General features: G+C 39.2%; 1 protein-coding gene across 1 annotated transcript; it reads right to left on the bottom strand.

Annotated features, from left to right (window-relative positions):
• Positions 1-6,794: 6,794 nt before the first annotated feature.
• Positions 6,795-13,200, bottom strand: LOC119258438 (kinesin-like protein KIF6). The gene is made up of 3 exons (XM_054701155.1): positions 13,099-13,200; positions 11,719-11,857; positions 6,795-7,329 (listed from the first exon to the last, which is right to left on the bottom strand). Exons 1-3 carry the CDS (start codon positions 13,132-13,134, stop codon positions 6,980-6,982), a joined length of 525 nt encoding a protein of 174 aa, XP_054557130.1. The 5' UTR covers positions 13,135-13,200; the 3' UTR covers positions 6,795-6,979.
• Positions 13,201-13,810: the final 610 nt, after the last annotated feature.

Raw genomic sequence — 13,810 nt, 5'->3', positions numbered from 1 at the left:
TTTTGTGTTGATGCGGCGGATGGCAGAACCCATTTAGAATAGGCAGGTTTGCGGGGCTTGGGCTGCCTCTCCCTGTCCTATAACACCTCAACTTGGGCAACTCTAGAAGGTCTGTCCAGCTCCAGAGCCCCTGGTCAGGTCAGCTAAGGCTTTTGTCAGGACTGAATCTCAGCTCAACTTCTCTACCACCAAGTCCACATCCTTCTTCCTTTCACAGGTGATGACCCCAAGGACTCTCTTAGCCTTTGCTTCTCAAGAAACCTAATCTACTTGGGAAAATGAAACCCAAGATCAAAATACTTAAGAAATGTTTGAATGCTATGTTAAAAAAAATGAAATTTACCTATGTTGACATAATCATAATATATTTATGATTTATGATCCTTTATCCTAGAATCAAAAGATAGAGTTCTTCTACCCAGGACTATCATTCACTTTTCTGTTGTATACAAGTAAATTATTCTGGGCAACTGGTCTTTTGTGATTGTTTGTCTGGGGTACTACGCCTGAGTGGCATACCTTCACCCAGAAAATTTAAAAGAATGTTTGAAGGTATCCCTCCTATTTAAAGATTCAGTCAGTCCCCAACCTATTTTATGGACACAGCTGAATAGAAGTATAGTCTTTCACCCTAAACTTCAGGACAAGATGAGAAAGACAGTGCTTTTCCAGAATGATTCCTCCTACAACAGGATGTGATAAGAGGATGTTGGCCTAATTTTACCTGTTTCTTTTGATGATTCCAGAGTAATACTCATTTATGCTGATGAAAAGAAAACACACAAGCAAATAATACAATATGATTTCTCCCCTTTTAAGTTCATTCTATCTGGCTATCTACTCCTATAGCCTCTTCTTACTCTGTCATCAGCAGATCTCTGTCATGGTCATTTCACTGAGTACTTGAACACACGTTCATAGTCTTCCACATAATCAACCTAGCCATTTAATAGGCAATTATCATGTCCACAGGGAATAGGTATCTATTTGGCCAAACTACTTTCTGCCTCTTTGATATCTCCGTTCTTTCAATCCTCCACATATTCAGAATCCTTGTTCCTCTTCTTGACCATCCTGTCTTCTGCAGAGTCTGGAATTGATGACTGGTTAGACTATGAATTTGCAGGAGCTGTCAATTATCTAGAATTTTTCTTGAAAATTCATCAGTAAGATAGTATTATCTACTTACCTCTTCCACTAGAATAAAAACACCTGAGGTATTCATAAATGTTTGGTTGGGATGAGTTGAGTTCCATATAAACCCTGTTGCTTTCCTTTATAAAATACATTGACTTTCATTCATTTACTTTTTAAGTTTGAAGACATTATTGAAACACAAAAACCATCAGATTGAAAAAAAAATTCAGAAATTGACATGAGGTTTGTTTTGAGCATAAAAGCAGAGAGTCACTCTCTTGTGCTTTCTCTGATCCCCCTTTCTCTTTTTCAAGTGTCATTCATTTATTTCATCTATCCATAGACCCTAAATTAGGAGGAATACAAAGATGCATTTCTCAGAGGTAGCACTTAAGTAAATGTTGGCTAACTGGTCTGTAGAAGTGACATTGGACATAGAGCTAAGGGAGGTGATGCATTTTACTATTTCCTTAGTTGCATTTATGGGGAAATACAGAGATAAAATGTGGTCAGTTCCAAAAGTGAGGGTAAGATGGATCATGAGACTTGAAAGAGGTAAATGTGGACATTTGTGCCTGAGGCTTGACAACAGAGCAAGCTGAAAAGGATCTTAGAAAAGTCAATCTCTGGTCTTTTTCTCTGGTTGTTTTGGGGTGAGTTTTGCCTCCATTAACTTCTCTTTGTGCTTTTCCTTTCAATTTAGAGGAGGATTGGGTACATTAAACCTTTGTAACAGTAACTTTCAGTCTAGAGAGCAATCCTTTGAGCAAGAGTAAAGCAAACTCTAAGAACTGATTCACTGTTTGAAGCAGCCTCTCAGAGAGCACCAACTCCCCCATTTGCCTGTGCCCCATAGCTACTTTCTCAGGAGAATTAGAAAGGTAGGGAAAGGGAGAAGAAACATATTTGTCCTTTATGTCATGAAGGGCTGTTGTGGGCTCCTTTGTAATATATATCTCTTCACATGTCTCTCCTCTGTTTCCATTACTCCCACTCTGGAATATTATGACTTTCCTAAGCCATTTACTCAACTCTCCAGGCACCTCATTTCCAATATACCTTAAAGATTTCTTCCAGAAATACTTCCCCAGAGCACAACTATCACTATGCCCACTTGCTTTGTTGGTTTTTGGCAAGCAAATAAGAAAATTCCCCGGTGTGGCATTCAAAGGTTTTCATAACATGGCCCTACTTTTTCAATCAAGAAATATAAGAAGTTAAAACAATATGAAAGCATAGAAAGTTAGTAGGGGAAGTTCCCATCTACTCCCTCTCCCTGAAGCAGCCATTTCTCACAACTTCCCCTTCATATTTCTACTCTTAAGTCTTCTGACTTCCTGTACATCTCCAAGGCCCCAGTTAAAGAAATACCTCCCCAGAGCACACCTCTATGTATTTTTCCTTATTTTCCTGTTCCCAAACCTTTGCTCATATTATTTTCCCATTTTTTAAAAATGAGATATAATTGAATGTAACATTATATATAACATTATATATAACAGGTATATAACATGTTCATTTGATATTTGTATATATTGAGAAATAATCACAGTAAGTCTATTTCATACTTATTCCCATATATAGTTATAATGACTTTCCTGTGATGAGGAGTTTTAAGAGTTTTAGTCTCTTAGCAACGTTCAAATATAGTGTTATCAGCCATGACTTAATTCACTTTATAACTGAAGTTTATACCTTTGACCTTTGATTATATCCTTAATCCATTATACCCACCCCAAGATAACTCTGACAACCACCCATTCTATTGTCTTTATGGACTTTTCTTATTGTTACTGTTTATGTTTTTAGATTTCACATGAAGTGGGATCACTTGTATTTTTCTTTCTCTGATTGACTTCTTTCAAGACTACTTCAAGATTCATTCATGTTGATACAAATGACAACATTTCATTCATTTTTTAAATTGTTAACTAGAAACCATTGTATATATGTATGCGTGTGCATGTGTGTGTGTGTGTGTATTATATACACATATACATATATCACAAACGTATTAGTCATTCATCCATCAGAGGACACTTAGGTTGTTTCATATTATTCTTTAAACCTGGAACGTTACAGAATGCTCTTTCATCCATTTTTGAATGTCCAGATTTCACCAATCCTATAATGCTTTCTCTGGCCACCTAATACTTTTTCTTTGTGATTTGTTATTTTAAATTATGTTTATTGAGATAGTATTGATTTGCAACACTGTATATGTTTTAGATATACACATTCATATCTCTACAAATAAGTATTCTCAGACAGCACTCACCACCAAAGCACCAATAATACTCCACCATAGTCCACTGAGGCCCCCTACCCCTTGCTCCCACTCTCCCACTCCCCTTCCAGTAACCTGAGTTCTGTAGTCAGATTTCAAGTGTTTGTTTTTGTTCTGTTTTTTTTCTTCACTACTTATTGAAATTTTTCCTTCCTGTTTGAATTCCCATATCCTTTCATCTAGCTTCTGCTAATAGCACTTATTATTTTATTTTCTGTTTTTTGTGTGCCAAGTGAGCCTTCACCATTTCAATATAAGTTCCCAGTGTCAGAGATCATTTCTTAGTTCCTGTTGGTATCCCCAGAACACATGCCTTGGGCCCTTCCGCTCATATAGTGGGGAGTCAACAAACTCGAGTAAGAGGAAGGAGCTTCAAGCCTCCATGGAAAGCTGTGGACTTTCCACTCACCTTGGCATCAGTTATTATGCCAATGACAGCATCTGAGATGAGTGGGTTATGTTAGCATCTCAAACAGTAAAAGGATTTGGTGAGTTATCAGGGGACTTGGGAATACCAAAAGTTTCTAGGTTATCATTTGGAATGCACAGAGAACTAAAAAGAAAACAAACACAAAAAAGCAAAAAACCAAACTATAAAACTCCTATTATTTTAAATAGAAAATTATGACTCTGCACACTGTGGAACTGAACAATCCCTCTCTATTTCAACGAAACCAAAACAGACATATAGCCTCCAAAACAACAAAAGTCCCTCAGCCCCTTGCCTTCCTCCACCTTGCCAGACTGCTTGAGCAAGACCGTGCTGGGCTCCCTAGTGAACCATGAATTTTGTTTCATTTTCTTTTAACACAAGAAATTTGAAAGAAGTCATTTTCAGCATAAAGGGGGGGGGTGAATGGAAGAAGAAGGGGGTCATCGAAGGGGAGAGACATTTCACAACAGTCTCAGAGTAGAAGATAGTCTGATTTACTTTCTTTCTGCATTAAATATGGCCCCAGGGGTGGTTAGTAGAGATTGATAACACATACCTAAGGTACAAATACTTTCAAAACAACATGCTTATTAATTTTTTTGTATTTGATTTAGCTTACACAAACCTCTTCTATATAAAATAATGCAATAATAAAAGCCTAATCAGCTCCTACAATCTTAAACATTGTAATAAACTATCCCATTACCTGTTGCTTTGAAGCATTGATTCATCCGTAGCAATTTTCATCTTATCTGTAGTTTTGCCAAAGAATAAAATCAATCCCCCATCAATCTCTCCTCCAAATGGTTAGATCATTATCAATTCATTTGTGAGCCTACTCCTATTTAAAGTTATTGCTAGAACTATATCCAATGTCAGTTAAAACAACTCAAAAACCCTTTCAACTATAAGGCTTTTCTCCAAAACTCTTTTACCTCATTTGTACTTGGACTTTACAAACAATTTCCATTATTTTTCCAGTGATTTTCTATTAAAGTAAACTTAATTCATTTTCCAAGCTAAACTATTCTGATTCAATAACAAGGGAAGAAATGAGTTACTAAAAAAGTTGACTATGAGGAGAAGTTATGAGGTGCTGTGGGGAAGAAGAGTTATGAAAAGGAAGATGGTATGGGCAAGAGAAAATATAAGTATAAAAGTTCCAGCACATGGCAGGGGCTTGAGTATTGAGGTCAAGGCTGTTTGTGCAGGCATACAGTGGGCCGGCAAGCAGAGTTCCCTCTCTCATGGGCATAGGGTTAAACTTGGGAACCAAGAGTGACCTTTCATTTTAACAGTGATACAGTACTGTGTTCTGTATAGTCAACAACGCCAAGTGTTGCAGGGCTAGGGAGGCCCTTTTCCTTGCCTCTATGAAAAGCCTCACTAACCGCCCAAAGACCTGGAAGCCAATCCTTACCTTTATCCTCACATCATTTAGTCAACAAGCCCTGGTCACTCTATCTCCTAAATATTTCTGATCCTCCTCTTCTCTGACATCATCGCCACCCTTTGGCTTGGACCGCTATGCCACAGTGGCCTTCTTACTGGTCACACAATCTTTGTGTCCTCTACCAATCTGGCCTCCACATATTCCTCAACCTGCTAGCTTCCCACTTCCCAGAATCCAACCATACCGTCTTTTTCATATCCTAAAATATTCCTTTCCACCACAAAGCCTTGAAAGTTGTTCAAATAATTCCTTCTGCTTGCAATATTCCTTCTATGCCCACTTCCATTTTCATGGTCTTCTTTGGGTCTTTCTTGAGCTAAGGTTCCCTGGTATGTTCTCCTCAGCCGTACAGAGGTGAGCTTTTGTCATTAATTGTTCAAGATTCTCTTCTCTGTCAGTCTCTAAATGCTCTGAGGTCAGAGGCTGTGTTTGTCCATGTATATCACCATTTGTAATATGGTGGTAAAACAAGTACTTGAGGATAAAGATTGATGAGTTAATTCAAGCAAAGAACTTTGAATAGTACCTGGCATATATGAGGTCTTTGTAAGCTTTAGCAATAGTAATAATAATTGTAATAACAAGAAGAATCAAAGTATCTAAAACAAAGGGCATACTCAGCAAATATATGTTAAAGGATCACTTATTGGATAATGTAGAGGATGAATGTAAAGCAATGAATAAACTGATGGATGAACTAATGAATTGAACAACCCTGAGGGCCTCTTGCTCTCTCCCCAAAACCAGCTGTTATCAGAGCAGCTTATAGAAATGCTGTATGTAAATAATCACAGAGAGAAATAATTGCTTTTCCCTTGCCTGCTGTCACCATGATAAATGGTTAATAAAAAATAGCAATTTTGGGTTTCATGGGATTTTGACTATTAGACTACTGTTTGCTAAGAACTATTCAAAGCAGGAGATTTCAGGAAATTAAGAAGCCAAGGATATAATAGCACAAAACATATTTTTTTCCATGCTTCTCAGTCCTGTGTTTATTAACCAAAAGGTTCCTTTTTAATGCGCTTCATACTCTTTTAATTGTTCCCAAGTAAATTTTTTTAGAAAATCGTGCGTGTCAGATTGTCCATTCCAATAAATATATACAATTTCAACCTATGTTGACAGTAAAGGAAGCTCTTCACCCCTTTGTTCTAGCACATTCCACACATTATATTACTCAGTGTCTTCAAGGTAAAGGTATCAGTCACTGCATCCTGACTGTACACTGGGCTCTGATGGTCTAATAGCCCAACACCAATGCACCTGGGCTCCCACTGTGGAGCTGCAGTTTCAGTGAGGAAAAGCTACAGACCAAGAAGGTACCGCTGAGTTGGTCTAACCATGTTAAAGCCTATTATCTTACAAAGTTTTGCATAGTTTTTGTCCTTTAAGGCAGACTGTGACAATACTTTGAAATTATTTTGCTACAGATAGCTCATTTCTATTTAGAAATGAGTGTCATCACATCAGTAATGCAACATCTGTCTTTATTCTTCCCTTCCTGTAACAAGAGGGAGGTTCTTATTCTTTTACTCCAAAGTCAACTTTTCAGCCATTGCTCTAGACCCATCTCATTCTGCCCATCTCATTCTGTCAGTATTCTATGAATACTGACAATTCATACTTTCTATTTTCAGTTCAGTCATCAATTCTGGAAATGATTATTTCACTGAAAGATTTGATAATGTATAAGAGATAATTCTACCAAATAAATTGTTGGAGCCTTCATATGTGCATATTTAAAACTAAAGGATGCTATGTTGAAATTCATTATGAGAAATACTAGAAACTTAGTCAACTGACCTGTTTTTCTGTTGAGTAGACTGGATCTGTATGCGAAGGGGCCATCCTGGGATTGTGTGGGAGGTGATGGAAGCAAAATTCTCGGACCTTCTGGGTTCCCAGGTGGGAAAGGTGAGCTCTGTGAATGTCTACATTCACTTCTGTCCATACTAGATAAGTGGAGTGCATCCTGAGTTTTCTTCTTTTCCTTCTTTAACATATTGACCAGAATATCTGAAACTTGACTTAAGGATTTAGTGACTCATGCTCAATGATAATGAACAGAACAGTGATGTTTCAAATGAGAATAATCTGAATATGACTTGATATTTGTGACTGACTAAAGGGAGACTTCAACTTCCAGAAGTTCAGGAAGCTATTAGTTTTTAAATATGGCATCTTATATGAAAAATTAGCAAATCTAAAGGCCTTTAAAATATTCTGAGTTTAAGGACTTCCCAGGTGACCTAAGGATTAAGAATCAGCACTATCACTGCTATGGCCTGAGTTCGATCCCTGGCCAAGGAGCTAACCCACATACGGAGCAGCAGACCTCTCCTGTCTTCCCATTGCTCCTCTTAGCAGTGTCTTTCAGTAAATCTGCCTGTTCTGCTCCCACTCTGTCTCTGGTGAATCTGCTCACCACCTGTATCTCTGGCCTACACCCAAGTTCTTCTATGCAAAAACCAAACCAAATCAAACAAAAAAAAAGAACAACAAAATATTCTGAGTTTAAACCAGTTACACCTTAAACTTTTTATGAAAGAGCTTATAAAAAGTAAACAAATACCAAGTAGTAGGCAATGGAGTTTTGCATACACCTGTGGGTAGATAAGACCTTCATTCAGGAAGCTGCTCAGGAGTTGGAGAGAGAGGATTCTGAAGCCTGCCGAGTTGGAAGACCACCAAATCAGTCCTGGTGGTCAATGTATGCCCCCATGGCCAACACATACTTATTTACAGCACATTCAAATGGAACTTAAAGTCAGTTACTATACTAGGAGCACCAATGATAACTGAGAGCATCCCTCTACCCTACTTCACTGCTCACTCAGGTTCGAGATGCTTAGAACTCTAATAGTATCATCACTAAGAGGAAAGTTGATACTCCCTCTTGAAAATCTCAGAATTTACTGCACACACGGTAAGAGGAATTCAAGGCCTTTCCCACTGCTAAAGCTAGCTGCATTAAGATAGGCCTCTGAGCAACATGAGGATGGTATGGGTGAGAAGACAGCAACTCAGAGGGAGGGGAGGTGTCAGCCACATTTAATGTTGAGCAAGTAACACAGAAATCATTCCAACTCCATCTTCTTCTTCAGCTTTGCTTCTAACCTTCTGGTGATTTCTAGAAGCATAATCAGTTTTTTAATGCACAATTCCTGATATGGTGTCCACTTTGTTCTAAATAAACTTCTCCTTACCAAATGTGTTCACAGCTTCTGTAAGTGTCGAGGCACTGAGCTGATGGAGACAAGCCTATCTTTCAAGACCTCCCACTCTTCTTTGCATGGAATTATCAATAGCATCATACAGTCTATCTGGTTTAAACACTGTGGTAGCAATATTCATGATCCATGGTATTTATTGGTGCTATTGCCAGGCACTGTTGTAGGCACAGGGATGGCACAATGAAAAGGTAGACTAGTCTCTTGCTCGCATGAAGCAGATGTCCTACTGAGAAAGATAGTTCTCATGCACATGTGCATATATAATATTAGAAAGTGCCAGATAACTTATTTTAAAAAGTCAAGAGTGATTGAGTGGCTACTCTACACTGAGTGCTTAAGGACGGTCTTCTTGAGTATGACACTGAAGCTGAGATCTGAATGACAAGAACCAGCTAGAGGAAGAACATCCCAGCAGAAAAAATGGCTAGTGCTAAGCCCCTAAGGGTCCCAAACAGGGAATATATTACCATTCAGGGGATATTGGGTCATGTCTGGAGACATTTTTGGTTGTCGTACTGGGGTGGGGGTGGGGAGAGAGGTAGTTGCTGTTATGAAATCCAGTGGGTAGAGGCAGGACTTGCTGCTAAACATCCTACTATGCATAGGACAGCTCTGGCAATAAAGAATTATACAGCCTCAAAATGTCAGCAATGCTGAGGTTGAGAATCCCTGTGTTAGAAGAATAGCAAAGAGGTCACTGTGACTGAAGTTTAACATACAAAGGACAGAAGGCTAAGACATACAAGGGTAGGGGGCCGGGCAAGACAACCTGGGGCCTCATAGTCTAGAGTAAGGAGTTTGAATTTTATTCTAATAGGAAGCCCTGGAAGATTTAAATCAGAGAAATGATGTGTTCTGATTTACATTTCACAAAGCTCACAATACAAAATCATCTTTGCTGCCTTCGTTTTCATCTGCCTTTCTTTGTCTTCTTCCCTTTCTCATGTAACCTGGGCTCCTGCTCAAGTCAAGCGCTGTGTTGGGTACTAACTGCTACCATTATATGCTTTGTGAAGAGGTGCCTGAACTTATTCAAACTGATAATGTCATTGAAATGACACCTTTTCTCCTCCCTTTCCAAAAAAAAAAAAAATCGATGTCATTTATTGTCATTCTGTTGCATTACGTTCAAGTTTTTGTTGAGTTCAAGCATTATCTTTTTTTTTTTTTTTTTTTTTTTAATCTAACCCATATCTTTCTCATTGCTCCTGTCTCAGACTTAACCTTCTGGGTTCTACAAAAAAGAACTGTGAGGAACTATGAAATTTCAGGATCTTCTCTTGGTGATTAGCCTATAATACATGTAAGCTGTTAGGAGTGAATCTGAGCTGCTATTTTTCCTCCTTCTCAGTTTACCCATTAACTACAGAGTCATATCTTCCATTTTATAACACTCCATGGAGCTCAAAGCACTTGCCCATGAATAGCCTCTCTGGCTTTGCTTGGCCCTGTGAAGTAGGCAGGGCAGGTCCTAGGCTCTGTCTGCTGATGAGCAGGAAGCTGCTTCAGGGAGCAGTTGTAGAGCTAATGAATGAAGAGTTGGGATTTCAGCCCAGGTGTGAACTTCAAATTCAGTGCTCTCTTCACCATGTCTCCTACACACCATCATTTTGAATACTAGTCTCAGAAGAGGGTACTTCACTTGAGTTATTCACAGTCAGTGAAGAATCTCACGTAGCCCCACGGGAACAGTGATACCTGCATTTACCAATGAAGAAGGGGGATGATGTATTTATCTCTCTCACTCTTTTTAAAATAAACATGTAGGAACAGGCCTAGACTGTTCCTTCTCTGTCATATCTCATTTCATTCCTTCTCTACTATGCACAGACATACATAAACCCAGAAGGGGATTAAGAAGTTGGTAGGAGTGTTTAAGGGAGAAGATTCTAAACTAGGAGCAAGGCCAGGAAAAGAAGCAGAACTCAGCCTGGGGTTGGGGCCAGGACTGAGGTCTAAGCTGGGACCATCCCTGGAGATGAATTGGGTAAGAGAGAGGAGCAGGAATGCAGGAGTGACAGGCCTGTGTGCTGCACCAGAGACAAGGGCCTTTGTCAAAGGGAGTATAAATCACATCTGAATCTACTGTTACTGGCTGAATAATAAAGCAGTTAAAACTCACTTGAATCAGACATAGAGGGTCTGTTAATTCTCAACTAAAATTAGAGACTGAAGTTAATCAGGCAGTGTGCCTGCCTCATCTTTGGTTTGTTTTTACCTCTTCATTACCCGTTTTCCTTCACGTAAGTTATTTTTTATGCATTTTGCACATTAGCTGAAACAAACATGCCTTTTAGTGATTTTAAAACATGAGCAAAAACATGTTCATAAGGAACTGACCAAAATAATTTTTGTGCATCGTTAAAGTCTGAGAATGTAACGAAAAAGTCACTTCTTTTATAAGAATTATTGAGGTCTAACACACCCAATAGAGACTCTTTAGAAGCCACCACCTTGTCTGTAACTGGAGGCAGCTCCCAGAGCTCCTGCCTCTGTGGGTACCCAGAACACACTGTCTCCAAAGCTGGTAAAAATTGTATCATATGTACTCGCTTCCAAATTTGGGAACATTTGTAAGAAGAACCCAAAGCGGTAGATCTGGCTTTTAAATAAAAAGTTAAATTTAAATCAATCTCTGCTCTTCATAAGCTAAATACCACTCATCTTTAACAAAAATTTTTTTTTTCAATCATCTTCTGAGTTTCACCCACACACCAGCCACAAATTCTGGGCCACGGTGAGACTGCGGTCAGCCCAATGTCCGGTCAGTTAGCTAAAGATAACCAGCTAACTTTCAGGCTCAGGACTCAAACAGAAAGAGCACTGCAAAGTAGTGGAAACAAAAAAGGTGTGTGTGTGTGTGCAGGCACATACACACATATCATTTAATTTGTTAAGATATGATGTAAAAAACGGCCATATTTTTCAATCAACTGCAATATTCCACCACAACATAACTCTACTTGACTAAAAAAGAAGGACATTTTTCTTTTATAGCAACTTTGTTTTTCACCACTTTGTGTTTGCTGCAGGGACATTTTTCTCCTAAATGGAAAGAAGTAAGGAGCACCGGAAGCAGGGTGGGGAGCCAGGGGCGGTGGCTAGGAGAGGGATCCCACACGCAGGCTCAAGCCAGAAGAGGGAGAGTTTCTCATCATTTCAGAAAGGATACTGATTTCGTTATCTCTCTGCTGTAGAATATCTCGTAGCTTTTTATATTCTTCCTCTTTTAATGGTTCTTGGCAGTTTTGAGTTTTGATTTCAGAGCAGACTGGGCTCTTTACGTGGATCTTCTTGTCATTCAGTAGCTTCTAAAAGACAAAATCAGAGCTTAATGTCTGTATCTCTCTTCCAAATTTCTGTGTGTGACTCTATCCGCTTTCACCGTTCCTACACAAGTCAGATCTGCACGCACTGTTCTGCCTCCAGGTCTTTGCAATGCAGTTGTCTTTGGTGTGTCTTCCCATCCCACCTGTACTTCCACCACCTCCTCCATTCTATGATCTCTCCTTCCCTAAGGTGGGGAAATTCCTGCTCAAATATGCTCTTCTGTTAGAATTCTTTCCCTTTCTCCATAATCCCACACAACTTATTTCACACATTGTCGGGAGCCGTCCGGAGTATGTGCCGTGTTGCATATGCGTGCCATGAGTTCGCTTTACCCTTTGGCCTTCGGAGAACCACAGGTTTTTCCTGTAAAGCACATGAGACTGGGAGGTACGGGGGAGGAGCTACGAGGGTATAAGAGGAGAACGCGGGAGAGAGAGGGGAAGAAGAAAAGAGATTTAAGAGGAGAACTACGAGAGAGGAGAGCGCTGCGAGAGGAGCAGAGCGAAGGTCAGGGAAGGTAGAAAGACAGGGAAAAGTAAAAGAGAAGGAAAAGGAAAAATAAAGAAGCAAACGCTAGCGTCAAGTTGTCAAGCCCCGCATTTCAATTCTCAGCCCTTCTCTTTTCATGCCTCCGAATCCTTCGGGTTGGGACAACACATTTTCCAAATTAATGCTAACAATGCTTTATAATTAATCTTTACAAATCTGCCTTCTCCATGACTTATTTATCTTTGCCTAACCAATGCTTGACCCATAGCAGACTCCCAACAAATGTTCATTATCGTGGTGCAGTCTGTCAGGTTACAGGTGAGGTAGAAGTAATGGGTAAAGATATTTCTACTGTGTCATTCATGAATAGTAAAACTTAAGGCAGGGAAAAACTAAGGAAATATAGGGATAACCCAAAACTGCTGGAAAAAAAGAAATGACATAAATCTTTTGATGTAACTTGAAAATAAAGTGTTTTGAATATGGGACTATTCTGTGTAGAAGGTAGAGATTTCTGGCGAAAGAATTAGAAATTCAGGGTCTGACCTTATTCATTGGGAAGTAAGGTCAGTCTCTGAAGAAATGTAGTGGTAATTGTGGCATTAGTTGAAGATCTCACCCTTCTGGATGGGGGACACTGGGTCCTAACCTTTCAAGAGTTGTTTATCGCAGGTTTATTGCAGTTTGAACAGGGGTGACAATGGCTAAAATGAGAGGATATGCTTAAATTTACCTTTAAATAATGGAAACAGTGATGAATTTTTCGCATATCAGCTCCAACCTCTAATCTACTCTCTGGATCCTGGTCTTCCAAAAAGGTTGTTATTAGTTCTTCCAGCCTAAAAGTACATAATGGATGAGAATCAACTATGAGCTAGAAACATTAAAAATTCTAAAAGCATGTGTTGCATGGATAACACCGGGAGAGCAGGTCAGTGTTCCCACTTCTTTATGGAAATAGAGTTAGCTGATTTGACTATAAACGTAAGGGAAAAAAGACAATTGACAGCAAAATCTGAAATGATGCAATTATTTGACTGATTTCCAATGAATTTTCACAAGCAGATTTCAACATAGGAGTTATTCTATTCTATAAATCATACATTCTATCCAAGCTAAAGTTCTTTACTCCTGTGTCTAACTGCCACATTGCTAGATAAAGGAATGAAAAAACTTTTTCATGAAAATCTCATGGCTCTTCATCCTCAGCTGGGACCTTAGTGATGCTCCACAGTCCTTTTCCTCATTCCTGGTTGACTGACATTATTCACCTGGCTATTCCAGATCTTTCTTCAACTCCCCGACTCACCAATTCTCTTTTGCTCTCTGTCAATGAGGTAGCTTCTCACCAGACTGAACAAGTCAAAGTTGCTGTAAGTGGGCTCCTTCAGCTTCCTTTTCCTTCAGCTTGGAGTGTCTCTGCCTCCCCACACATGCTCTCTTTA

Source organism: Talpa occidentalis, unplaced genomic scaffold (assembly GCF_014898055.3).
Source record: "Talpa occidentalis isolate TD23 unplaced genomic scaffold, MPIMG_talOcc4v2.1 talOcc4.415, whole genome shotgun sequence".
NCBI classification, from domain to species: Eukaryota; Metazoa; Chordata; class Mammalia; order Eulipotyphla; family Talpidae; genus Talpa; species Talpa occidentalis.
The sequence above is the reverse complement of the archived record's forward strand: the minus strand, read 5'-3'. Positions and strand labels throughout refer to the sequence as shown.